Raw genomic sequence first — 26,293 nt, 5'->3', positions numbered from 1 at the left:
CTTGGCAATACTGATAACATCTTATATTATTATATGCAGTACTTTTATAAGAAATTGTAAATTTTCTGGAAATTCTATAAAAATATGTTTCTAGTCAAAAATGAGAATGTTTCCTTTTTACTAATCATGTGAATTAAACCCTACAAATCAACAAAATCTCTGCTAATTGGTTTGTATATATCATCATATAGCACAACTCTACTGTTGTGTAATACTATGGAGGCATTTTGCTTTTTTTTCAAATCACCAACGTATGTTTATTCATGTTAAGTTCTCATACTTTTTTAGATAATAATTTGGGCAGAAATTATATCATATTTTTCACTATAAGTTACAGTAGTGAGGCCTACTGTATATTTCCCCCTTCTATAACTTGTTGATTACCAACTGTTGCACTAATCAGCTGACACTGCAACAGCAGAGATCCAACAAAAGCATATTTCCCAGAATCTCTTTAAATACTTTGGCTTTCTGCAGGGTGACAGTTTATAAAGAAAAACATGCATTTTCAGAAGATAACGTATGATTGCTAAGAGCTTAAGGTTACTACTTGATAAGTTGTATAGTGTACACAAAAGATGATAAATTACAGTAGTTGTAATGTATTTAGTCATATGTGATTAAAGAACAGTTTAAAAAAACAAGTACTGAGTCATTTCAACTCCATTCAGAGCACACATCTGTCATTTTACTCTCCTCAGCCCAAAATACCTGTTTGGTATTTGGTTTTAGGCATTACTGTGACTGAATTTCATCAACTCTGCACACATTATGTGCATTGCAATGGCAGAACTGAAAAAGTTTTGGTTAACCTGAAGGATAAAAACTCATTTAGAGCATCAAACAGTCCTGATTGTCTGCTCATATGAAAAAAAAACAACAACTAAAAAGCCACAAGCAGAACAGACTAATGTGAGCTACATGACATATTTCCATCCAGCCTGAATGATACCTTCATATAACTGATTAGATGTATAGGTTAAATGGCTATGGAGTGAGTTATCCTAAGTGATGTATAAATAAGGTACATGGAAAAGTTCAACCCTAAAAAGGCGGCTGTCTCATGCCGTTGTTAAAGTGTATGCAGCAGCTGTTTCCTCCTGTCATGAGAGTTTTGGCTATAGACCTGTCTCTGCCCCCCAGTGGAATGTGCCGGTGGTGCACAAGGCCATGGTGAGTGATCCCTATGAGCATCTGGAGCGCTCCTCTCTGAAGGCATTGTCATTCAAAACAGCTTTGCTGCTTGCGCTGACCTCAGCTATGAGGGTGAGCGAACTGTGCGCCCTGTCGATTCACCCTAGCTGTTTCGTGGTGACCACAGCAGGGCTACTCAAAAACAAGAATTTAACTTAGATATGACAAGAATTAATTATCATTTATTATGCATGCTATTGTTATGCTAATATGTATCAAACCTGCTTTGACCCCCGAAGTGATGAAATGTATGGAAATAACTATGGTGAGCAACCTGCAGTCTGAGGAAGGCCCACAGTTAGACCCATACCAATTTGCATACAGACACCACAGAGGAACTGATGATGTAATCACTAGTATAGTGCACATGATCACTAAACATCTGGAGAATCCCAGGGCCTATGCCAGACTATTGTTTGTTGATTTTAGTTCAGCATGTAACATTTAATAACCCCATAGGATATGTTCACATTTTTTCAAGTCTTAAAACAACAGTCAGTTGCTCAAATGAACATTGAAATAGCTCGCTGTAATCATTCCTCCTGTTCACACTGACCATTAGAAGATCCCTTCCTAATGTGCTTTCAATGTAAGTAATGGGGGACAAAATCCACAGTCATTGATTTCTGCATGTTTTGTGCAAAAATGGATTCAAATGTTTATCTGAACCTACAGAGAGGTGCCAGCCATCCAAATTAATCAAATCAAGTGGATATCTTAACATTAATATAAAGTTCCCTTGTTGTGTTTCCCTAGACTTTGTTTCCCTTATGCTAAATAACTCTGACGTCCAGGACCAGATGTATAAGTCTAAAATACAGAACTTTTTACAGTGGTGTGATGAACATCATCTCACCCTCAACACAAAAAGTTGGACTTTTTCAAGTACCTGGGCATCCACATGGATAATAAACCAGTATGAAATGTATCTGTCAGAGACGTGAACTGTCTGATCTAGAGCACTCAGTGAGCAGAACTATGCACTCTAAAGCGGTTAGAGACTTGAACAATCCAATGTAGAGCCTGCATGGAGTGAAAACATGCCCTTTGAAGCAGTCATAGACACAAACTGTCATATCTAGAGTGCACACGGAGCATAACTGTGTGCTCTAAAGTGGTCATAGACATAATGCAGAAGAGGAGTGAGATGGTTGGGGTTAGGGTAAGAATATCAGAGTCAGAGCCAATCAGAGGCACAGTAAGGGCGGGTCTTCACAGAAGAGGGGTGGAAACAAAAATAACACAAACTGGAAAATTGTTTGAACTCTCTTCCTGGTTCTGTAGTCCAAAACTATGGTGGCCCCTAAGGACAAAGCATAAACAAGAGTGAAAGCACAAACATTAAGAAGAACACGCTCCAAATCCTCCCAGCAGCCTGGAGCACTTCAGGTGTAGTGATTAGCTTTGTAGCATTTTTCTTGTTTCATGTGTTTTTCCTTTTCTATAAGTATTTTGGTATTTGTAGCATTTCTTGATTTGGAGCATGCTTTTTTATTAATGTTTGTGCATTCACTCTTGTATATGCTTTGTTCTTAGGGGCCACCATACAAAACCGTTTCTAATGAATCAGGAGTCAAACCTGTTATTGTTGTCAGTTTGGAGATGAGTGGATGAAGCCAGTGCAGCACTGCACCATCAGCAATGTGGCTTGGCAACTTGCCAGTTATTCCATATGTAGGAGATTATACAGATGATTTTATGTTTGGCCACTAGATGGTAGCATGAAACATGAAATGACACAGTGGTTGCATGAGTCAGTGCTGAAACATCAATGTTGAGGTGCAGATGAAATGAAGATCACACTCAATGTCGGGAGTTCATCAATTTAAATATGACAAAAGTTACAATTATCACCAAACACATTTAATGTCACTTGAAACTTAACAAACTACAAGATAATCTTAAACTGGACTGATATACTGTATATGCTTGGGAGTATATTATTGGCAGAGAGAATATTCCTGTTGATGTCAGTTATTTTCTGCCTTATTCTCTTTGTTTATTTTTACCAGGCAGTGACTCAAATGTAATGCTAATAAATGAGAAGCACAAACTGTTAAGTTTGGTCATAACATTTATATTGAAGAAGTTATGTGTTAATGTTGTTAGAAATGGAGATGTGTCAGCCTGCAGTTGTTTCTTCCAACCAACACTTTACAATACGGTACACAACATTTAGCAAAGTTACTAAGGGTGTGCCTGAATACAAATAATTCAACAAAAATTCAGCAAAGCACAAATATTTCTTTCATAAAAATATTTTAAAACTATTGGTTTTCGGGAAGAGAAAAAACATGTCAAATATCAGCATGCAGGTCGGTTACATCACTAGTGCCATCGTCCCGTTTTAGCTTCCCCAAAGTTGTAAATGGAACCACGTTCCAGCTAGTTGTACTAATGTACTTTACATATTCATATCTGTCTACTTTTTCCTCTCTTCTGTAGTATCAGGAACCTACTGCATGTTATCACTCACCATATTTACTGTAGACTGTTTGGATGCAGAGGACCAAACATCAAACTTAGTGTAGGGAACTCATCCAGGTGTGGTCTTGCAACTTTCAAGGTAAATTTTGTGACATTATTTTTCACTTAAGTAGGAAGGGAGCATAAAAATGACATTAGAACTGCAATCAGTCATAATAATGAGTATGCAAACTGTGACAAGCAGACAGCTTTAGACTGTAGGTGTACAGAATACTGTGGTTAAACCAACTGTGTTTTATTTTATTATTTGCATTTTTTGTAGTGTAATTTTGATGTGGTTGTGGTTTCATCTTCTCTTTGAGAGTTTGAATTTTGTCATTAAAGTAACTCAGAAAATTTTGAACATTTCAAATGAAAATATTATAAAACTCAGCTTTGCATTGTTGGGCCTCAAACCAAGAGGTCACACAGAGAAGGCCTACATGTAACCTGTGAGGCCTGACCACGAGGTGCTTGTTCCTTTGTTTCCCCCGAGACAAAGGTATAGCGCCAAAATGCTGCTTACAGACAATGGGAGTCCATTGCAAACTCCATTTCCAAGGATGCTTTGTGATTTTCACACCTCAGCAGGGAACAGTCAACATACAGTCTCATTGGTGGAGACGCTCCTGCACAGCGGAGCGTCCTGATGACGCAGCCATGACATCACCACCCCTTTAAAAACTGAACGTGCCCTGAAGCACACGCCTTTCCCATGTCACTGAGCTAAGGGTAACTTTTGTTCCCCTGTGAGTCAGCGTGACTAAAGGGGGTACTCCACGCACGTGTTTTCCCCTCATTGAAGACTCCCCTCGCCGGACTAGACGAGACTTCACCCGTGTTCACCCGAACACATTCCCGGATCCGAGAGAGACCGCTGCTGCAACCAGCGTCCTCAAATTCTCTCGAGAAGGAAGAAACACTTCTTCACCGAGTCGACTCTGCTGTTCTTTCCGCCATGCCGCCGAGAGCCAGCTGCCGTGCTTTTCGCCGACCGTGCGAGAACGGCCACCGTCTGCATTCGAGCCCAGGACAAAGCCGGACATAACGACGGATTACACACAAATCCTGCTCGCTTTCTGAAGCGACCAAGTAAGAGGCATAAGTCTGGGCAGAGGCAGTGTTAGTTGTGTGTTCCTATCAGCATCAGTTGCTGTTGTTTAGCATTTAGCTTTTAGCTTTATTGCTATTGTTTGTTGGGTTGTTGACAGACCGCCGAGTCCATTTTTCTCTGTTTACTCTCAGGAGTATTTTAAGTTTGCTGCCTGTTTAGTTGTGTTCACCATGCTAGACTGTTTTGTGTTTGTCCCGCTCGGGACTACTGCTGTGTTTGTGCCATCGTGAGAGAGAAAGTAAGTTGCTTTGTCGGTCAGAAACCAGACAACCTGTGTTACAGACTGCCGTCCGTACACACGCTGTCTGTGGACAAAGGAACTGCTTCTCTTCCCCTCACGATCGCATTCTCTCCTTCTTTCATCTCTTCTGACTAACACATACACGCGCGCACACACACACATACACGCACCAACATATTTTTGCACATCTGATGGTCAGATAACGTCGGACAAAGCTTTGCTTTGTCTTTCCTTATCCGCCATCAGACACGTGTGTTTTTCACAGAAGTGGGTGAGTGCAAGACACCGTCCACCAGACAGCGCCATCTTGCTTCTGTCTAACCAAGACACCGCCATACTTCTGCCATCCGGTTCTCGCGCAACGTGACTTCCTCCCATAGTCACGTCTTCATTGCAGACCAACGACGTCATCACGTCAGGCCCCGTCGCCATCTTGTCGCGCACACACACACGCACACACGCATTCCCCTGCATGTGTCCAACCCTGTACATAGCTGTTTGTGTTTGTTTGGTAGGATTAGATTTTAGGATAGTTGTTTATTGCATGAAGCATTTGTTAACTTTGTTAATTTTGCTAAGTTTAATAAACACTGTTATATCTTTAAAGAGAAGTTCTTCTGTCATTATTGTGTGTAGTATTGTGAAAAGTGGCTGATTGAAGGAGTCAGAGCTCGAATTCAACCCTTCTTTGTTCACCCTTGAATGTTGATATCTCTCTGATATTAACATTCTAAGTGAACTCCTTTTATGAGACTACCTTGTTTGGTTATTGGTCCCGGTTTCCAGGTGGTGCCCCGTATTTGTTAATTCATATGAATAATTCTATTAAGTGTCATAATTAGTTAATTATCCTTGATAATTCATAATTATTGCAAATAATCAACTGTGTTCCTCACAGATCCAACAGTTGGTGCCCGAATTATTGATTAAGGTTAACAATATCTTATTTTAATTCTAATATCTGAATTATGATTTATTGCTTATGACCAAATGCACTACTGCCCGTGTATTTTTGCACATTTTGTGCAAAGGTCCTAAATGAAAATTGAAAAAAAAAAATGTTTCCAGCTGCTTTTTTTATTTCGACCATTGTTTTCTTGCAGGTACAAAATAACAATGTTGCTCCAATCTACATCATCATCAACCTCCTCATCTCTGACATCATTCAGTTCTGCTACATGATCGTAAAAGTGACAGAACCTGTGGATTTGAAGATCTCTCAAATCTTCTTTAATATTTACTGCTTTGGGTTGATGACCTGTGTTGGCTTCATGGTCTGTATCGCCTTGGAAAGGTAGCTATCTGTCTATCCTGTATGTTTTTAGCTACTACTGGTCCTTTTTTTTCTCTGTCTTATCCACAACAAACTATTATTGACTTAATTATTAGGGACTGAGCCCCAAAGGGGTGAAGACCCTATTGTATTTCATGTGTTTGTTTCTTTCTTCTTCTTCCTCTTCTTCTTTCTTTATTATTACACCACTTAAACCCTTAATTTGACCCCCTAAACATGCTTAAAAACTCAGCGCCACCTATGTATCTAATATGGCTGCCACGGCCCATAGGGATGTTGTAGAGAGATCGAACCAAAACTTAATTATTTGTCTCATCAAGACCTACAAATCATACACTGACAACCCTGACGTAAATCCAACAGGAAGTCTGCAATATGCCCATCAAAGTACAACTTTGCACCAATTTTGGACCCCCAAGAAACGCTATCTCCTCCTAGGGCGTTAATGGTATCTGCTTGAAACTTGAATACATGACTTATCACACTGTGCTGAACAAAAGTTGTTTGTAAGAACTCGAACAGTTTAGATATTGTTAGCCCTGAAAGTTGTAGTGCCACATCACACCTTACAATGTAAACCAATGGGGAGGCCATCTCTAGGCATGGACTTTGTGTCAAACAAATGGTTCTGATGTCTAAACTATAAGTCTGACCACTTTGAAACCTGTATCAATGGATTCCCGACGAAATTTCCTACAAAAAAATGTTTTTTAATGTAGGATTTGGCCAAAGTCATGGGATTTATGAGGATATTTCACAAGAAGAATGACATTCTCCTCTCCAACTGAGAAGGAGAGAGAGAGAATAGGAGGGGGGGTTGGTGTGGGGATTGAATGGAGCTCATTGAGTGAGGGTGACAGTTTAGTGATAAAGTGCTGCAGAAAAATAAAATCAAAACTAAAATTTGTAGCTCTGTACAGCAGTTTTTCCTTTATTAGGGCCCAAGCACCTAGCGGTTCGCTCACACTCTCCATTCAAATATATGAGTATTTTTCTGTGTCCAGCTGCAGTTACTTATTGTCTCTACACACCTGACAGTACACATTTCAATCAAACTTTGACCAGGTCATGTGGGTTAAAAGTCTTTACTTTTCTAAAAATAAACTTGATGAAAATTAGGAAATTAATTTGTTTTACACACAAACTCATCAAGAGTTTTGTTCACTAATTGAAATTCAAGTGAATGGGCCCAAAACTTGCATAATTTTGATGCCACAGGTGTGAGCAAGACAGACATGTCTCACCCTGCAGAAAATTCTCATCCTCACACCATTGAGATTTGATGCTTCGCCATGACAGAGGAAGTTGCTATAACTTTATTGTACATGCTCCAGTCTGCACCAAACTTTACATGTTTGATAAGAGTCCCAGCCTGAACACGTCTACATGACAATATTCCATCAGTGATGCAAACTGGCTGAATAGCGCCCCCTACGAAATTTCAGCGAAGCAGCCCCAGCAGCAGGCAAAACAGTGGACAAAGGAAGTGATGTTTATCTCCTTCTTGCATTTTCTGAAAACAGCCCGGGTCTGAAAACATCTACATGCCCGTGACAGAAGACCTTCGATTGCGTCATGGCCCGACGTGCATGGAGGCGCGGGGGCCCGTTCAACACTGCTTGCAGCTTTAATTTATTATTGACCTCATTGGAAAGAATTACTCTCTGTATTACCCAAATATGTTCTTTGGAGCCACGATTCATGTAGATGGTTACAAACTTTCTAAGAAAAATCTGTTTTCTTTTTCTTTTTCAAGGAATTTGAGCATTATATTAGAAATACTGAATAATGTAGTAACCAGACACAAAATTGTCTATAAGTATTTGAAGTAAGCAGAAAAAGGGGAACAGGTTAGATGTGCAATAAGTTTCCTTGAAACTGCTGTACAGGGGCTGTTCAGAAGCAGATAATCTGTGGTCGCTGATACATTTAACACATCATAGTGGTGGAACAGCAGCACGTAACCAGGAAGCTTTGAAGTATTTTACTATTTAGCATAAATACAATTTTAAACAGGAACTTCTTGAACATGTTTATATTTTCCTGTTAGTCCTGCTGTATTTCCCTACTTTAATTATCATTATTATTTGTAGTAGTAGTAGTAATGATAGCAGTAGTAGTTCTCCTGCAGCTTTTCATTCTGTGTTCACAGTACTTTTATTTGTGAGTTGAGTTTTCATGATCAGGTTTTGCGTTCCTCTCCATGCCTCCATGTTTTCTCCAGTTCCATTTTGTGCATTGTCGGCATGTTTGTGTGAAACTTTGGGGAACATTGTAATAGTGGAAATAATGGTTTTAGTAGGAACAGAGATTAGTAGATGTTAACAAACCTGCTGCCTTTTGTTATTACAAACAACAGGTTGCACTGTGAAGAACGGCACCGTTCTACAGCGAGTACATCTTTGACTACAATGACACCCTGTATGACTACGTGTTTGAAGAGTTTGTCTTTCTATAAAATGATTTTCCAACATTCTTACACGTGATTACATGGACTGTGATCTCGATACGTTTTCCACTGACCTTACTGGCTATCTACACACTGTATTCACTAGTACGTAAAGAATTATCAAGTTTTCCTGTATGTAGAGATACAATAGCCCTGAGAGGCACTTAACTAATTTAATTAATACATTTGTAAAAAATCAAATGATATATCTGAAGCTGAAAAAAATGACACTCCTGACAATAACATTCAATATTAAGCTTTTTATTCTGACTGAATTAACATCATTACATTAAGTCTTTAACCTTCCTAATTTAGTGTCGGCAGGTCAAATTTGACCCGTGTTTGAATTCATTAACAAGCCCTGAAAAAAACACTAATTATCATCCAGTAAAATGTTGTATCTGCTAAGCGACTTATTATTCATCAATAACCATAATATATATATACTTACTTTGATATTTTATGTACCTTAGACCACCTTTTAGCTTTCAGCTTTATAGAGAGTTTCAGCTCATTGTTTATCTATCACCCTCTTGGTTCACTCTCTGCACTCTTATAGCTTCATTTTCAGCCACAGCAGGCAGCTGTTATCAGAGGAAAAGCTCTAAAAACCCACTGTACACTACCTGCTCAGCACCAACAGACAGTTAGCTGTATACTAGCTGCTGAACATAGTGGATCATTTAGCAGCTAAAGAGCCAGATATTTCCCTCAGGAGTTGGTGGAGAGCAAAAACAGAGCTAAAAGAGAGTGAATATTGGACTTACAATCACCAGGTGAATGAGACTAACCTTTGTTCTAATATTCATGTCTTTTTTAATGCTCCTGCATGCTTTATAGCAAGAATGCCAATCGCAACAATCTTGAAAAAGTACAACTTCTCTCTTCTTTAGAAGTCTAAGTAGAGGAACTTCCTGTGTCTCATACTCACCACACAGGTTGAGATCCTGCAGCTTTCAAAAGTAAATTTTGTGTGTTTCCTTTGTACTTTTTTTGTTTTACTGTCATACAGTGTAGAAGCAATAATGGCGTTACTTTATTCATAATGTAGCACATAAAAACTGTGAATTTAGTGATGCAAAACAAGAAAAACAGAGATGCAAACAGTCATGAAAACCAACATGCAAACAGTGACAGTTTACTGCTGTCCAACCAGTAAGTTTCTCCCTCTCTTCCCTTCTATACAAATTTGACATGTGAGAAAAACAAGTATTTGTGTGTCATAAAATATACAGTAAAATATACAGTATTTGCAATAATAAAACTGAGGGAAAGTAAGACACATAATATAGAAACATAGAAACAGGGAAGAATGAGAATAAAGGTAGTGGCACTGCTTAGAAATGTCTTCCAGGAATTCCTGGAAATGATGAAAGTTGAGTTTTGTATTTTCATTGGAAATATTCACATGAAGTTACTTTCATGACAAAGTTCAAACTCTCAAAGGAAGATAAAACCACAACCCTGTATGTGACATCTTTGAGGATGTTACATATCCTGTATGGTTTTGGCCAATCGGAGAGTGATGTGATCTGAGATCAGTTAATTACAAATGTGTTTCAGTGCTTTCACTCACCATATTTACTGTAGACTGTTTGGATGCAGACGACCAAACATCAACCTCTGTTTGGGAACTCATCCAGGTGTGGTCTTGCAGCTTTCGAGGTAAGTTTTGTGACATTTTTCACTTGTGTATGTAGAGATTGTAAAAATGACATTAGAACTGCAAACAGTCATGATAATGAGTATGCAAACTGTGACAAGCAGACAGCTTTGGACTGTAGGTGTACAGAATACTGTGGTTAAACCAACTGTGTTTTATTTCATTTGCGTTTTTTTCCCATAAATACTATTTTGATGTGTAAAAGTTGTGTAACAAAGACAAAAGAAAATAGCTAAAAAGATAATAACATTCAGAACTTTTCACTATTTTGAATGAAATAAAATGAGTTAAATAAAGAAGAATGAAGAAACAAATGTTGTTTATTATATTTCTGTATTTCTTGTATTTACTGTATGTTCTGAGCCAACATTGATCCACATAGAGGTATTTATAGTGATATTTGCAGTTTTGATGACAGCTGAGATATAAAAGAGTTTCCTCTGCTGTGACGATATGAAAAGAAATAAAATAAGATAAAAAATAAAAGTCTAACAGAGGGATAGAGTTACACAAACCAAGATAGATTACAGTCAATTAATGATTCCATCCCATAAGTGTTTCTTTTGTTTGTTTGTTTTATTTGTTGGTTATTTTTGGTGATTTGGTACATTTTATCCTTTTTTGAGAGGAGACAGTAGAGTCAGACAGGAAATGAGTAGAGAGAGAGAGATGGGGATGACATGCAACTAAGACCTGCTGGAATCAAACTGGACATAAATGTTGTCGTTTTGTGGTATGAGTCTAAACCAGTACGCTACAGGGATGACCAGTATGTTAGTCTTGTTAAACATGGTGAATGTACCAGCCTGCAGTTGTTTCCTCTAATTTATTTTCATACTAACTCCAAAACATAGTCAGAGTGCACAATCTATAAACAAAATATAAAATATGCAGATGATTCATAAAATGGTTTGGTCAGACATGCAAACCTCCTTGTCCAAAATCAGAGAGCACAGAGTTATTCAACTGGTGGGATGTCAAGTGCAGAAGACAAACCATCCTAGACCAATGTCTCTGTACCTTAAATTACTGAAATAACTGTATGAAATTCTGTAGTAATGACCTCATATCATCATGTAAAAATAGTTATATACGTAACAAGGACTTGTATTATCTGACAAGTTATTTTTTGATGAAATATAGAACTTCAATGATTAGTCGATTATTCTCATTGCTACTTTATTGCTTTATTGTTTTTCAAATGATTGTTTCAATCATTCTTCAAGCAAAAAGGCCAAATATTCTCTGGTTTCAGCTTCTTAAACATTATGATTTGCTCCTTTTCTTTGTCATATGCAACAGTACATTAAAAGTCTTTAGGATTTGGATTGTTGGGCAGAAAAAAACAGTAAGCTGAAGACATCCCCGCGGGGAGTGCCATTTTTACAGTGTATAAAACACTACATTTTATAAACTCAAAGGTCAATCATTTAATCAGGAAAATAATCGGCAGCTTAATCGATGATGAAAATAATTGTAAGTTGCAGCCCTGAAGAGATATTATTAGGAGAAAATGTAACAAAGACACCTTTTTTGTGGCTATAATATACACTGTATTTATGTGAACTTGCACCTCAAGACTTTAGTGATGTCACTTAACAATGTTATGTAGATATTAAAAAACTTCTATAACCTGATCTCTCATACAACAGGTTTCACTCTGAAGAAGAAGAAGATTTCTACATCAGCAACACCTCACAGATGGAAAGCAATAATTACAGCAATATCACATCCGACTATGATTATAGCAATTCAGAAAGTGACTGAGTGACTGAGTCACTATGAGTAACCAAAACTAACTCAGTGAGTAACTGAAAAGTGTGGCATAGAGACTGATTGTGTGGGTGGGTGAGAGGGTTCGCTGTCCCATTCAAAAGTCCATTAGTTTCTTTAGGAACACACAAGGGTTGACCAATCATCTTTCTCCATCTTCAGTGAAAGGGCGGGATGCCTCCCTTAGTGTTTATCCCTGTGAACCACCTGAAAAACAAAAACAATGTGTATCATAAACTGTAGTAGTATTATAAATGCATCCATCCAGAAATGCAACACTGAAGGACTGGGATATTGCTGCAAATTGCTGATGTGTTTCATATAGGCCACTAGAGTAATAAATCTACATGTACACAACACTACACAGCGATGGTTATTTGGGCATGTTGTCATATAAAACAAAGTAAAATGAAACTCACTGTGTAATTTGGAGCATCAGAATCAAGTCCAGCAACAACAACAACAACAACAACAACAACAACAACAACAACGCCCCTTCGAGCCTTACAGGCTCTCGGGGCACCCGTCCGTGGCCCCTTCAAGCCTTACGCTATAAAATATTGCTTGAATGTTAAAGAAATGTATAAATCTGCACAAACAAATTAAAAACATTGAAGAAAGACTTTAAAATTACCTAATTTAATTCTGCAGCCGCTGTGAGGGTCAGAGGCAAAGTTGCCATTGTGTGTACATTGAAAAAAATACAGGCAACAATATTGACACCTGTTGGTGTGCAGGTACTTTTAAGAGCATGATACATATTTTCTGCTTGTGTATTCTCAGGACAAGGCTTGCTGAGGCTCATTGCACAGGATCATAGCCATCGTTGGAATTCTGAAAGGAAGTGGGTGGCTTTCAATCTCTCCTATGAACTTGAGGCTTTTTTTAGCATGCAGATTCACCTATTTCCATGGCCAAGGACAGTTAAATAAATATTTGTCAGAGGTTGGGGACTCAAGTCGCATGACTTGACGTGAGTCGCAATTTTGAGGACTCGCGACTTGGTTGACTAACACTTATAAGACTTGACTTGACTTTGACTTGAGGCAGATGACTCAAAAAGACTTGACAGTTTTTATTTAGCTGAATCGCCTATTTTCATTATTGTATATATTGAGCATGAACAGTTAATGTTTTGAGACATGAAAGGATGGCTTCTAGTGAAGTGTGTGCAACCCAGGCTTTAAAGACAGTGTCTAGCAAGACCTAGAAAACAATGCAAGACAGGATTGAGCTTAAAGCTTGTTGAAAGCATTTTCCCATACCTGCGCTGGTTTTCTCTCAAGCTTAATATTACCAGACTGTTTCTGATTCCTCTTCTTCTACTATTTCTGCTTCAAAACTCTCACCTTACTCAAAGGCACAACCTGGTGGCAGAATGGCAGAAGTCATACAACATATCCACACACATTAATACTGCATAAAATACAAAATTATGAACCCTAAATCCTGGAAAACATGTTAGATCAGATTAATTTATAAAGTCAATCAACCTGCATGATGTTCTTTAGTTTTATGGAAAAAAAACAACAACAACAACAACCAAAAACAACGTATGAACTGAACCACAAATAGTTGTATTTATGAATCCTAACCATAGCCATCCCTAGTTGTAGAGAATAACTAACATGTGCAGTTCTCTCATGACATGGCTTGCCATTGTAACCTTTTCTCTCGTGTTTTAAGTGCTTCTTTCATGATGACTGACTTGTGACTTAACTGACTTTTTTTGCTTGACCTTTAGCATTGACTTGACTTGGCTTACTTGAGTCTAAGTCACAGTGAGAGTCACAGTGATTTAAGACTTGCTTGAGCCTTTAAGGTTAAGACTTGAGACTTGCTTGTGACTTGCACATGTGTAAATTACTCCCACTTCTGATATTTGTGAACATGAACTACTTTCTTCCAAAGCCACAAACCAGAGACGTAAGACTCAAATTTGTGATGCCATCCTGAATAAGTCTGGAGCTGCTTCATATACAATGAATGTGAAACTAATTTTGTGGTAATTTTTTAATACCCAAATAAGCTTTATTCTATAGTAAACTTTCATATCTGAAACATAAAATGTACCTGTATACTAGGCTTGGGCAATGTCTACAGAATTACTTTGTAAAGCAAGCAGTAAAAGGTAATTTTATGATATATTCTGGTTATTAAACATCTTGAAATCTCATACATCTCAAATGGGGATCTGTATTGAATGGATTGCACAATATTGTAAAATGTCAGTAGAAAATTGTATATATTTATTCAGTGTCAAAGTTGATATAAAGGTATTTTTACATAGACCTGCTGGTTTTTGTACATTCAGAACTCCATATATTAATGTGAAATCTGTAGATATATTGGGGAGTTGCTTGCAATTACTGTCACATAATGTTTATATAAAGTAAACCCTATACATTAATGGGAAAAGCCTGTAAACATATTGGAGAGTTGATTTTAATTACTGTCAAAAATGTTTATATAATGTATACCCCATAAATTCATGGGAAAAGCCTGAAAATATATTGGAAAGCTGCTTGTAATTACTGTTAAATAATGTTTATATAAAGTTAACCTCATACATTAATGGGGAAATGTATGTGGATATATTTCATAGTTGCTTTTAAATACTATCAAATAATGTTTATATAAAGTAATGATTATTAAAATTATGGTTTTGTAAACTATTATCACATGGTCTTATTTTTTTGTACAGTATAAAACCAACATTTACCAGGGATCTACTGTAAATCGATTGGATAATCACATAAAATAAAAGCTTAAAGCTCCCAAGATACCATTAATGGGTGTTAAAGGAGAGTAATTTGAATGTAATTTTACATAATTTTTCTGTGTTTTACATCCAGAAATCTGTACTTTGATGAGGAGTTCTTATGGATGGATTGGATAATCCTATGAATTTACCAAAGATTACTGTATAAAAACAAGAGTCTTCATTTAAATTAGGTAATTTTAAGGTAGTTCTGCAATCTTTTTCATTTTTTGTGCAGATTTATATATTTGTTTAACATTCTAGCAATGTTTTATAATGAGATTTTCTTTTTATTTTATAATGGTTGGACTGTAAAAATGTAGACAATGTCCAAAGTAAATATCCGTATTTTTAAAATAAATCTCTGTAGAATAACTAAAGGTTTTCACTGTTATTTGACGGTAAGTGTTTGGCAACTTTTGCTGCCAGACTTTTTACAATTTAAAAAAATTTTTTTTTTTTTTTTTACAGTGTAGCTCAAAGCCTCAACATGCATTTAAAGGTTGAACAGTCCCTTCACTTCCTGCTGTTGTGACATCATGACACTAGATGGCGCCATCTGTCTGTTGTGTCCTGATCCATACAGAGAGTATACATACAGAGAGTAAACTTATTTACTCATGTTGAGCCTTTTTAAACTTTAACTTATCTAACATACCTGTTGTACGTCGACAAGCTCAAGAGACTTGAGATTTCTTTATTGTAAATCTGTAAATTTGATTAATTCCAATTAATGAAAAGAAAGCATGTGAGATCTGGAAAATCGATCAGACCAGAAGGAATCGTGAGTGTTGTGAAGATAAATATCCTTGACTGCACATCTAGGAGTGTTTCCAAAATGCTTCTGTTTCAAAACGATTATCATCTTTGTTGTCTTGATCTGAAGTCTTTGAAAGTTTAGAGTCATCTTTTTTGTTGTTGTTGTTTTGACTCACTTGATATGACTGGTCTGAAATTTGCAGGGTTTCATTGATGAATCTCTCACCATTTCTCAAGGTGAACTCTTTGTTGTTCTGTATAAATATGTTTTTAAAGATCCAGACACAAAAGGTTTAACGTCATTAAAATCCTTAAAATAACATCTTCTTGTTCTCCCTCAGTAAAAATCCAGAATCTATGAATATGTAAGTTTTCCTGCTGGACACCAGATGTCTCCTACTTCACTGTAAAGTCAGTGTTTGTGCACTGGAGGTTTCAAGTTTCCAGTTGCATACTGGCTCCAAACTAGTTGTCCTTCAACAAACTAGTCTCCTTCACCAGACGAATGTGAAAACAAACTAAACAGAGACGAGAACAAGAAGAAGAAAATACATTTTTAAGTGGAGGGGGGCTTTCAGATGTCTAGTTCCTCTTTAATAGTTTGATGTAGTGTAACAACAAAAAGTCAGATGGAAAATATTCCGTAATTTTTCCCCCTGTATAATTACAGGTTCAGTATCTTCTCTTTTCCATTCATGGTGTTTATGTTCTCCTCACGCTAACATACAGCAGTTCTAATACAAAAATGATGACAGAATGATTTATATATTCATGAAATTTATTTGGATCTGCCAAATGGAAGTAACAAAAGTTAACTGATAAAAAAAAGGATGTGATGAAAACGAATGTGAAATGAAAAACAGATTGATAAATTGATCAATTTAAAGCTGATCTGATTAAAACAGTGGTGATAAGATGAAAACAGCCACGTTTCATCATTTTCCCATCTTACATTCATCATTCATCATTCACAACACAAAATTGCCATTTTGAGGGTGGGAATAACAGAAAATAACTGGAAAAAATGGAAGTGATGAAATGTATGTGAATTGAAAAATAGAGTGGTAAATTGTCAATTGATTTGATAAACTTGACTGACATTTTATTTGAAACAGTGTTGCTCTGGTAATGAACTGTGTTGCTGTCTCCTGTCTATCATTCATCATTCATAACACCCAACTGACATTTACTGAAAAACTGTAGAAACAGCACTCAAACCTGTAAAACTTGGACTAGATTAACTTGAAGACTAGTTTAAGAATAGAAAAAAAATGGCAATTTCACTTCTCTTCTCATCTGGACCACATCAGACTGTGGTATAATTTTACAAGACTTGTGATGTGCTGAAAGAAACAAAATGCAATGCAAAATGATTATTATTAATACTATAAGTTTTAAGCAGAAGTATATTGAATTGTTATTATTATGAAGCATTATGCTAATCATATTATATGTACACCTCACAGAACTTTGTAATTAATGAATGGGCACATAATATGTTAAAGATAATCACACTCAGTGCACTGGATGAAATTGTAAGGATGTTTGTATTAAACTTCATTATTTTTTAAAAAAAAATAACCTCAAGGGATAATCAAGAAATAAGGGTGAAAAATGGCAAGAATGACTTTAAAAAAATAAAACCAGAAGAGGAATTTGGAAATAATAGTGTAAAAGAAACCTGAATAGCTTTAAAAAAATAAAAGGACATGTCTGGACAAACAAAACATGCCCAGACATGTCCAAGCCTATCTGGAACCTATCCTAAGGATGTTAGGCCTGCAACAGGTGATGTAAAGAGTTTCTAATAGTGTAATTGGCCAGTATGAAGAGGTTGGACTAGAGGTGTGCCCTATGCAAGCCAAACAGTATTTAAAAAAGGAGCACTGGCCCTAGCAACTCAGAGTAAGTTTGGTGAACCTTGTGTGCACTGTAAACTGCCCTCCTTTATTGCTGGCATTAAAGAACATTGTGCTGCTCTGAACCCTGACTCCTGATGATTCTTTTTTGGACTCCAAAGAGAAGTTTTTCCTTGAGCTGATCTGAAACTTTTTCCAACTGGGGTCCAAAGATTTATTACGACAAGACCAGGTCTCAAACCTGGACTTTCAATTAGTGAAAAGTTTCCTTAAGTCACTAAGACAGAAGAAAAATCCATCAGCCAGTTTTCTTGCACGAGTCTCATTTAATCTGTTTATACACTTGACTAACACACACACACACACACACACACACACACACACACACACACACACACACTCTTTGATCACAATGAACTCGGTATAAAAATAAACAAATGAGTGTCATTCATACCATAAAATCTCATCATCATCATCATCATCATCATCATCATCCACAAAACATGTTTTGGTTTAAAAATAAATTCATGCATCTCATTTATATTTTCATGTACAGTATGATACAAATCATCTGAAAACCAAAAAAACAATCTGTACACATAAAAACATTTTCACCGCAAACTAAAACCGATCTAGTGCAGCATATGAGGAACAATTTCTTTTTTTTTTTCTTTACATCTTCAACAACATTTATTAATTTTATTTTTATTCATGTGTGTTCCTTGGCCTCTTCTGTTATATTTTATTTTTCTGATAACTTCTGCACACACACACATGCACGCTGCACAAACACTGTACAGCAGACTGTTAACTAGTAAATCTGAATCAACAGCACAGTGAAAATATCTTTTAGGACCTTTTTAGCATCATTAAGACGTCAGTTATGAGTATTTTTTTCAATAACTGTTATGTGTTGTTTTATAGAGTACAGGAATTCAATGTTTTTTAACATCAAGATCAAACATTTTGGACAAATTTTGTGCCAAACAATCCTCTTTTTAAGCGTGTCATTACTTTCCTGTTATCACATGAAAACTGTTTTTACTCTCAAAATGACAGAAAAACTATGTTTATTATCTTGCAATCTCAAGAAAACCTCTTTGTAATGGTGACATTAAAATAGCTTAAAAACAGTTTCCCTCCATGTCCCTTTCTGGTCTTTCACATATAGCCAAAAGAAGCTTTTTTATCTATTGAATTTGTCAAATGTAACTTAGATGAAAATATTTCCCAAAATATTAAAGAAGTTTTATGTAAGTTGCTGCAGCAGATGCTGAGAATGAGATCCTAAAACCTTCATCGTACTGTGAGGATTTCATTTTTAGAGCTTCAACCTCATGTTACTGATGAGACAGTACATGTTTGGATTTTTTTGTTTCTGAAGTTTTTCCAGCTGGCTCTGTTTGTATTCTGGTGCAGTGACCTTTGATCCCTAACCTTAAATTTATTAGTGATCCATTAAGTGAAGATCCCTGCCAGCTAAATATAAAACAGTCCCTCCAGGATTTTGCAGGGGTTTTTTTGTGATTATTGTGGCCACAAATGCTTGATTTTACAGCAGCTTTTCTCAAAAATTGCAATACACTTCTCAATGTTTTATGTGCTCTTTTTATGGTAAAATTGTGGGAAATGGAAAAAATTGCCAGCAAAGGAAAATAATAAGATTTTTTTTTTAAACTACTACCAATGAAGAGTCATATGTGATATGGCATATCATATGATTTAATTTAGCAAATTGCAAGCTCTCGCAAATATCGCAGAGATTTCCATAATTTGTGTTAATTATTGTGATCGTAAAATCGCAATTTCCTGGAGGGACTGATAAAACTGATAAGACTGATCTCACTCTTTTCTTTTCAAACCGGAAGGGACACATCTGGTGTTTTGGATGATTTCGCCGATTACTTGATTGACCTCTGGGAAAGTGAGTGTGTCGAGGTAAATGAGTCAACGAATCAGGATTAGATTGTACCAGTCGATAGTGAATCCATCACTAAGTTTGTGTGCAAAATATTTCTTGAGTTCTTTGTGACTATCAACTAGTTTCAAACTAGTGATTTACTAAATCAGGTTGCAACATCAAAACATTAAGAAATGTCTTATGTAGTAAACACTTCAGTAATATGTAAACAGGTTGCCAGGAAACGTCTGTAGAGCCGTTTATTAAGTGACTGTACTGTAGCATCGCAAGCTGTAACATAAATTTAAATTTAACAAATAACAGTTTTAGGGGATAAAAGACAAAATAAGGAAACTGCCAATTCTTTATGAATGTTTGTGTGACTTTGTTTTATTTCCATCTACCTAGCTGAAGAAATATGTGTTAAAACTAGTAGTATTCAGTATTAGTAGTCCAACATTATTAGCGTAACATTTTTGTTATGCTAATAATTGTTTGTTTGCTTTCTGTGAAGTGTCAGGTCAGATATGTCGACCATATTCAGTATTACCTCTTTTACTCTTCAGTTTAAAATGGCTCAGATATTAGCAAGCTAACGTTAGCTTCATCAGTTACGGTTCCACCTGGCAGTTAGTGGGTGTAAATATTTAGTAACAACTCATCTTAATTAAGTGATGCATCAATCTGCACTTAGTAAACACAGATGGTATAATGAGGCTAAGGTTGAACTAAAGCTAACTAAAATTGAATAGTAGAAGAGGTAATATTGAATATGGTCATACATGACACTTTCATTTAACAGAAAAAACACAACATACCTCAAATTACTGAACTTGATGCTAATAATGTCAGACTAAATGATCAAATAACGTCTGTTAGCTTAATTGGATATGACATTATAGATGTTTAACTGATTTACACATTACTAAAGTGTTTACTAAGTGCAGATTTACACATCACTAAATTAGTTAATGATAAATAAGTAATAATAAGTAATTATACCACAAGCTAGTTGTCACATAGAGTTGTTACTAAATACAGCTACCAATTGCAGGTGAAACTGTTACATTAACACGCTGAAAGAACCAACTGACAAAACTAACATTAGCCTGCTAATATTTGACTTGAATATTTAGATTGAAGAGTGAAAAAGTTAATATGGAATATGGTCGACATATCTGACCTGACACTTCACAATTCAAGACAAAAAAAACACAAAAATATTATGCTAATAACTTTAGACTTAATGATCAAATAACAATTAGCATAATGGGACATTTTCCTCTCACTGTAAACTGCATGAATACCACTAATTCTAAAACATATGTTTCTCCAAGTATGCAGATAGAAATAAAACAAAGTCATATCTACATTACCAAAGGATTGGCAGTTGACTTTATTTTATATTTTGGCCCCTAAAACTGTTATTTTTGGAAGTTATGTTACAGCTCATGATGCTACAGTCACTTCTAGATAAGACATTTATTAAGTTTGAACAGTGCAACTTTATTTAGTAAATCACTAGTTTGAAACTAGTTAGTAGTCACTATGACTTTACACAATAACTTAGTGATGGATTTACAATCAGCTGGTGAAACTGTCTTTTTCTTCTATTTGTCTTCACACAAACACACTTTTCACAACAGTTACAAGTTAATATTCAACAGTTCAGACACAAAACTCATCCACACTTCATGTCCACAGGTATAAATTAGGCATAAATAACATTTAGATATTTCCATAAATATTCCTCTTAACATGTATTTTGTATTATTTTGTATTATTTATTTATTTTATGATCACGATGCTTTGGATGTTTCATGTCTGTAAAACAAAAAGAAGCAGCGAAGCAAAAAATGCTTTTTTTTTTCGTCCATTTTTGGATGAATGAACATTCTCAGTGTAGCACCAGACAAGAGTACAAAATAAGTTTGGTAATGGATAAACAAAAATTGTGTATGAAATCCCCCATCCCCAAAAAGAAACAAACAAACACAGGTAGAAAGATCCAGAAAGGCACTTAAGTGTGATGACATCTGACGACAGATACAGTAAAGGCTCTTTGAAATGAAGAGTGATTTTAAATTAAATGTCAAGTTTCTTCTCTCGGTGACAGACAAACCTCAGGGGGTTTCTGTAAATATGAACCTGAACCCAATTTTTTGTAAAGCAGTTTCACTTTTCTCATGGTCCAATATCCATAATGACTTATATCATTTCTAACAGCAGTATTGTCTCAGCAGCTTGATCAGATCAGTCTGGTTGAAATTATAATCCAGTGTTGAACTGTATAAAACTGGATCTGGTATTAACCATGAGCAGAACTTGACCACGTTACTGTTTGTCTTATTAAATGTTTGTGATTAGTTTTGTTTACAATTAAACATTCTGTAAATTTCACTTTTCTCACTTACTGTAAAGGATAGGGTTCAGGTTTTTTCAAGTCTGATGTAACAAAATACTGACATGCCCATACATATGTGGAAATAGGTCTTGGTCGCTGTAACAATTCCTACTCGCCATACTGCTCGTGACTATACTGATCCTTGCCATACTGAGTTATTACTGCAGCGACGGGTTGCATTCTGCTAGTCGCACGTAGATTTATTGCTGGAGCTGTCTTTTTACTCACGTTACACGCTGTGTTTTTGGCCATCCTTGGTCCCTCGGCCCAAATCGGTCTTTTCAGGATCTCTCAAAGGAAATCTCTGGAACACATTTGCTCATGTTGTTCCTTTCAAAGCTGCTGGCAGAAACTGCATTAAGAGCCTGCTGTCTACAGCTCTTCATCTAACTTCTCACTGTGGCTGTTTCTGCTTGTACTCTTCCTCGCTGCAGTATTTATAACCCGGTTGGGTTTTCATCATCGGTAACTTAATACAGCTCTGAAACAGCTGAAAGCCATCAAGAAACTGTAAAAAATAATAATAATATCTGAAAGTACCAACAGGAACAGAGGAGAGAAGCTAAACTTTAAACCACAAAAAATTCAGTTACAAGCTACAAAAGTACTGAGAGCTGAGACTTTTAAAAACTCAGTTTTCTCTCACAACACACCGCTTGTTTGAGAAGAGGAGGAAGGGGGGGGGTCGCCATGGCTATCCCCTGTTTTGAGGCTGTAGTAGAAACATTTCATCGTGGGTTGGCTTGGCACAAAGCGGCTGAAGAGGACCGTCCCGGGCTGATGGAAAAACCCAATGAGGAGCAGGTTGTTACCAAATAATTTGTGTCTAAAAACAGCAAAATATGATACTTCAGCTATCAAATCTGGAGAGAAAAAAATCCCTTGGAAGTTTCCTCTGGGCACGTCTTGAGTAGTGAAAGCTGGGTAATGTCATCAAACTTACAGGCAAATACCAGAATGTATCCCTCCGCCGCAAATAAGCAAGGAACTACATTCTGCAGTAACAGAAAGAATTTGGCTGCAACTTCGGAAGATACCGACTTGATGTAGTGACCAAGACCTTTCTCCATGTACATATTAAGACAGACTTTTAAAAACAGAACCTATCCTTTAAATGATTTTTCCAGCCATGACCTGAAAGCAGCTCTGTAGCCTCGTTACTGTGTCTGAAAAGAACAGAATCACAGATGAGAGGAAACTTCAGACAGGACAACTCGAGCTGTTTCAGCGTCTCCGTAGTTCATAATGTGACCGACTCAGAACCAGACTGAACTCCAGTTTGTGTTTGAGATTAATGCATTCATGATTACTGAAATAAGATGCTGTTTTCATAGAGGAAATGGGTTTCAATCAACTACATGATAGCTTCTCCATTTATTTTTATTTTTCAGGCTGCGTCTGGAATGTATTTGTCACCACAAAACTCTCAAATGTATGCAAACTGGAGCTACAGGCCAGATGTGCTCAACACTTTCTTACTTGTTTCTGCAGGAAGTGCACCTCATGCGTCATCTGAGGTGAAAAAACCCCATGCAAGGCTTTCTGGGTAGAAGGAGATGGACGGACTTTTACTTTTAAAGCCCTGGTGGTTGGCGTCTAACTGAACCGTCCAAATGAACCAAAAACAAAAACACAACCAAGTCTGCTTCTCTGCTCTGGTTCAGAGGGTTTTTGGTGGAAACTGAGCAATGTTTTCTTTACACCTCTTTGTGTCATGTTCGTGTTCAGGGTCATGTGATCCATCACGAAGCGTCTGAGGTGTTTGTCTGCAGTCTGTAGTTTTCTGCTTCGCCATCGTAAAGACGACGCTGAAGACGACCAGAGCAGATATGAAATGTCTCCTGAAAGTCGTGTCTCGTCACTGAAGTTTTTTTTTGTGTGTCGGTATCAGTCTTCTTTTCGTCTTCAGTGTTGAAACTCTTCAGGGAACTTCGGGTTCAGGTTGTGGGTTTGATTCCTGCTGGATCCACTTGTGGTGCTGTGAAGGTGCTTTGGCTCAAAGCGTCAGCAGACGACAGAAATCTCTGTGTTTTACAGGCATTTCCACACAAACACACTGAAACAAACATTATAACAGTTAAAGATTAGATGAATAAAACTCAACTGCTGCAGATTTTACTCTTGGAATTACATTTTGGATCTTAATGCCATTTTTTTATATACTACTAATACTATATTATTCATATATTTTGTATTTACTATTATACCAGATGCATACATATTGTATATTAGAGCTGCAACTAATGATTATCTTCATTATCTGCCAATTATAAAGCTGCAACGATTGGTTGATAGAAAGAAAATTATTTTGATAATCGATTAATCGTTTCAATAGTTTTTCAAAGCAAAAATGCCAAACGTTCTTTGATTCCAGCTGCTCAGTTGTGACAATTTGCTATTTTTTCTTTGTAATATTTGAAAGTAAATTGAATATCTTTATGTTTTGGACTGTTAGTCAGACAAAACAACTAAATTGAAGACTTCACCATAAACTTAAATTATAAACATAAAACATAAACATAAATTATGATTAGTTGCAGTTTTTTTGTACCATGCAAGGCTTTTTTAACAAATTTCTGACACTTTATAGACGAAACAAGTAATCGATTAATTTAAAAAAATAATCTACAGATGAATCAATAATGAAAACAATCGTTTAGCTTCAGCCAAAGATATTCATCAGCATAAATCATCACTTTTTTGAAGCTGGAACCAGAGAATTTTTTAGCATTTTATGCTTAAAAAAACAGCTAAAACAATATAATATAATAATAGTTTGTAATTAATTTAAAAAATATTATTCCGTCAATCCTTGCAGCTCTATTATGTATTCTACATATGTACAATATAGATATCCTAGGTTCAGTTTGACTTTAATACTACAACAAACCTTGTAACTTCAAATACATTTCTTATTTTGTTGTATTTATTATTTTAAATCATTCTACTGTTTATTTATTTTCTACTGTTTCTATGACTTATCTTATTTTACACGAAAATGAGGATTTTTGTGTCAGTTATTTTCTAGTCAAATTTAAAACATAACTAAAACTGATTTTTTTACGCATCTAATACAAGCCTTTGAGTTTCATTTTTTTCTTCATTTTGTAATTATTTTTTCCTCGTTCCCTCATCATCACAATATCATTCCCATCGTTTTATTTCATGTAACTCTTTAGTTTTTAGCGTCCTACCTCTCCTGCACAAGTGTTACTTTATATATAGCTGAGTATATGTGGGTGAAAGTGTGCTTTTACATTATATAAATGTGTTTGTGTGCATAATATTAATATTAATAAATTTGGTAATATTTAATAATAATATTTCATAAATGCAGATTATTTTTAATTAAGTGTACATTTGATAAATTGAGCAGTAACTCATTACTTTTGAAAGAGAAATAATTTGATATTTCATCTTTTTAAGGCTGAAGTAAACTGTTCAAACTATTCCAGCTGTGTTTGAGGTGATCGTCAGGTGTTATTGATCAGCGATTGGTTTACCTGCAGTCGTCTCCTCCTGTGCTGATCACGTATTTGTCGTCGTGGGAGAAGCGGATGTTGGTCACATGAGCCGAGTGGCCGAGGTAGCGCTTGTGTTTGGCCTGTAGAAAAATAAATAAATAAAAGTACTTCAACTTCACTTCTTCACCATCATCGAGCTGTGACCTTTGACCTCGACATTGTGTATAAGCTTATTTTAATGTTTGGTGAAACAATCCTGTCATCATCAAAATCTTAGTGTCAAAAATAGAAATGACAAGAAAAATGAATGTGAAAAATAAAATGTTATAAAAATGTATCAGTGTTTGAAGAATTGTTATTGCTCTTGCTAACAAAAAATATAAAAATATTTTTATAATACTACACTAAATAAATACATCAATACATATAAAATCAATACTCAGTATCTCTAAAATTATACACGCTAAAGAAGAAACATGTTATTGGTCCTTGGTCAGTTAGGACACTCTGCATGTTTTAGCTAATAACTCATGTGGATTCATTGAATTGAGTTTAAGAGATTGATATAAGCCACGCCCACTCGCACCATGAAAATGTGCCACCATTTTAAATTTTTTGCTGTACATAGTTTTCACTTTCCATTCTCCATATTTCATCCAATCTTCACCAAACTTGGTACATTCCATATTTGTATGTCCCCAAACACAACCTATGCCTTTGTATTGGGTATTTCCTACCATTTGTCTGTAATTGGCTACTAATTACTGTAATTAATTGGTTTTAATTGGTTAATTTATGTGGCCTAACACATGTAACCTGCCATAACAGGGACACTAAACAAGTCTGTTGAATCTGATGCTATGTCACGCATCACAGTGACGCTACAGTAAAAATTACTATTATTTATTCAACTGCTTTATTTCATTCACTGTTATCATTACAACAAGTGGCT

General features: G+C 36.0%; 2 protein-coding genes across 3 annotated transcripts in view; one reads left to right on the top strand and one right to left on the bottom strand.

The window, feature by feature from the left end:
• LOC121911227 (G-protein coupled receptor 4-like) overlaps positions 1-26,293 on the top strand; it is a 723,099-nt gene that overhangs the window by 3,834 nt on the left and 692,972 nt on the right. The gene's annotated exons all lie outside the window — the stretch shown is intronic.
• Positions 23,768-26,293, bottom strand: part of LOC121911174 (echinoderm microtubule-associated protein-like 6) — a 92,954-nt gene continuing 90,428 nt past the window's right edge. For both annotated transcript variants that reach the window (XM_042432415.1, XM_042432416.1), the window contains 2 exons: positions 25,381-25,481; positions 23,768-23,933 (listed from right to left, as the gene is read on the bottom strand). In XM_042432415.1, the coding sequence (XP_042288349.1) occupies positions 23,909-23,933; positions 25,381-25,481 (126 nt within the window). In that variant the 3' untranslated portion in view covers positions 23,768-23,908. The remainder of the gene's footprint in view (positions 23,934-25,380; positions 25,482-26,293) is intronic.

The sequence above is a fragment of the Thunnus maccoyii genome, chromosome 14, assembly GCF_910596095.1.
Source record: "Thunnus maccoyii chromosome 14, fThuMac1.1, whole genome shotgun sequence".
Lineage (NCBI taxonomy): Eukaryota > Metazoa > Chordata > Actinopteri > Scombriformes > Scombridae > Thunnus > Thunnus maccoyii.
Note: the sequence above shows the minus strand (reverse complement) of the source record. Positions and strands in the feature narration are given on the sequence as shown.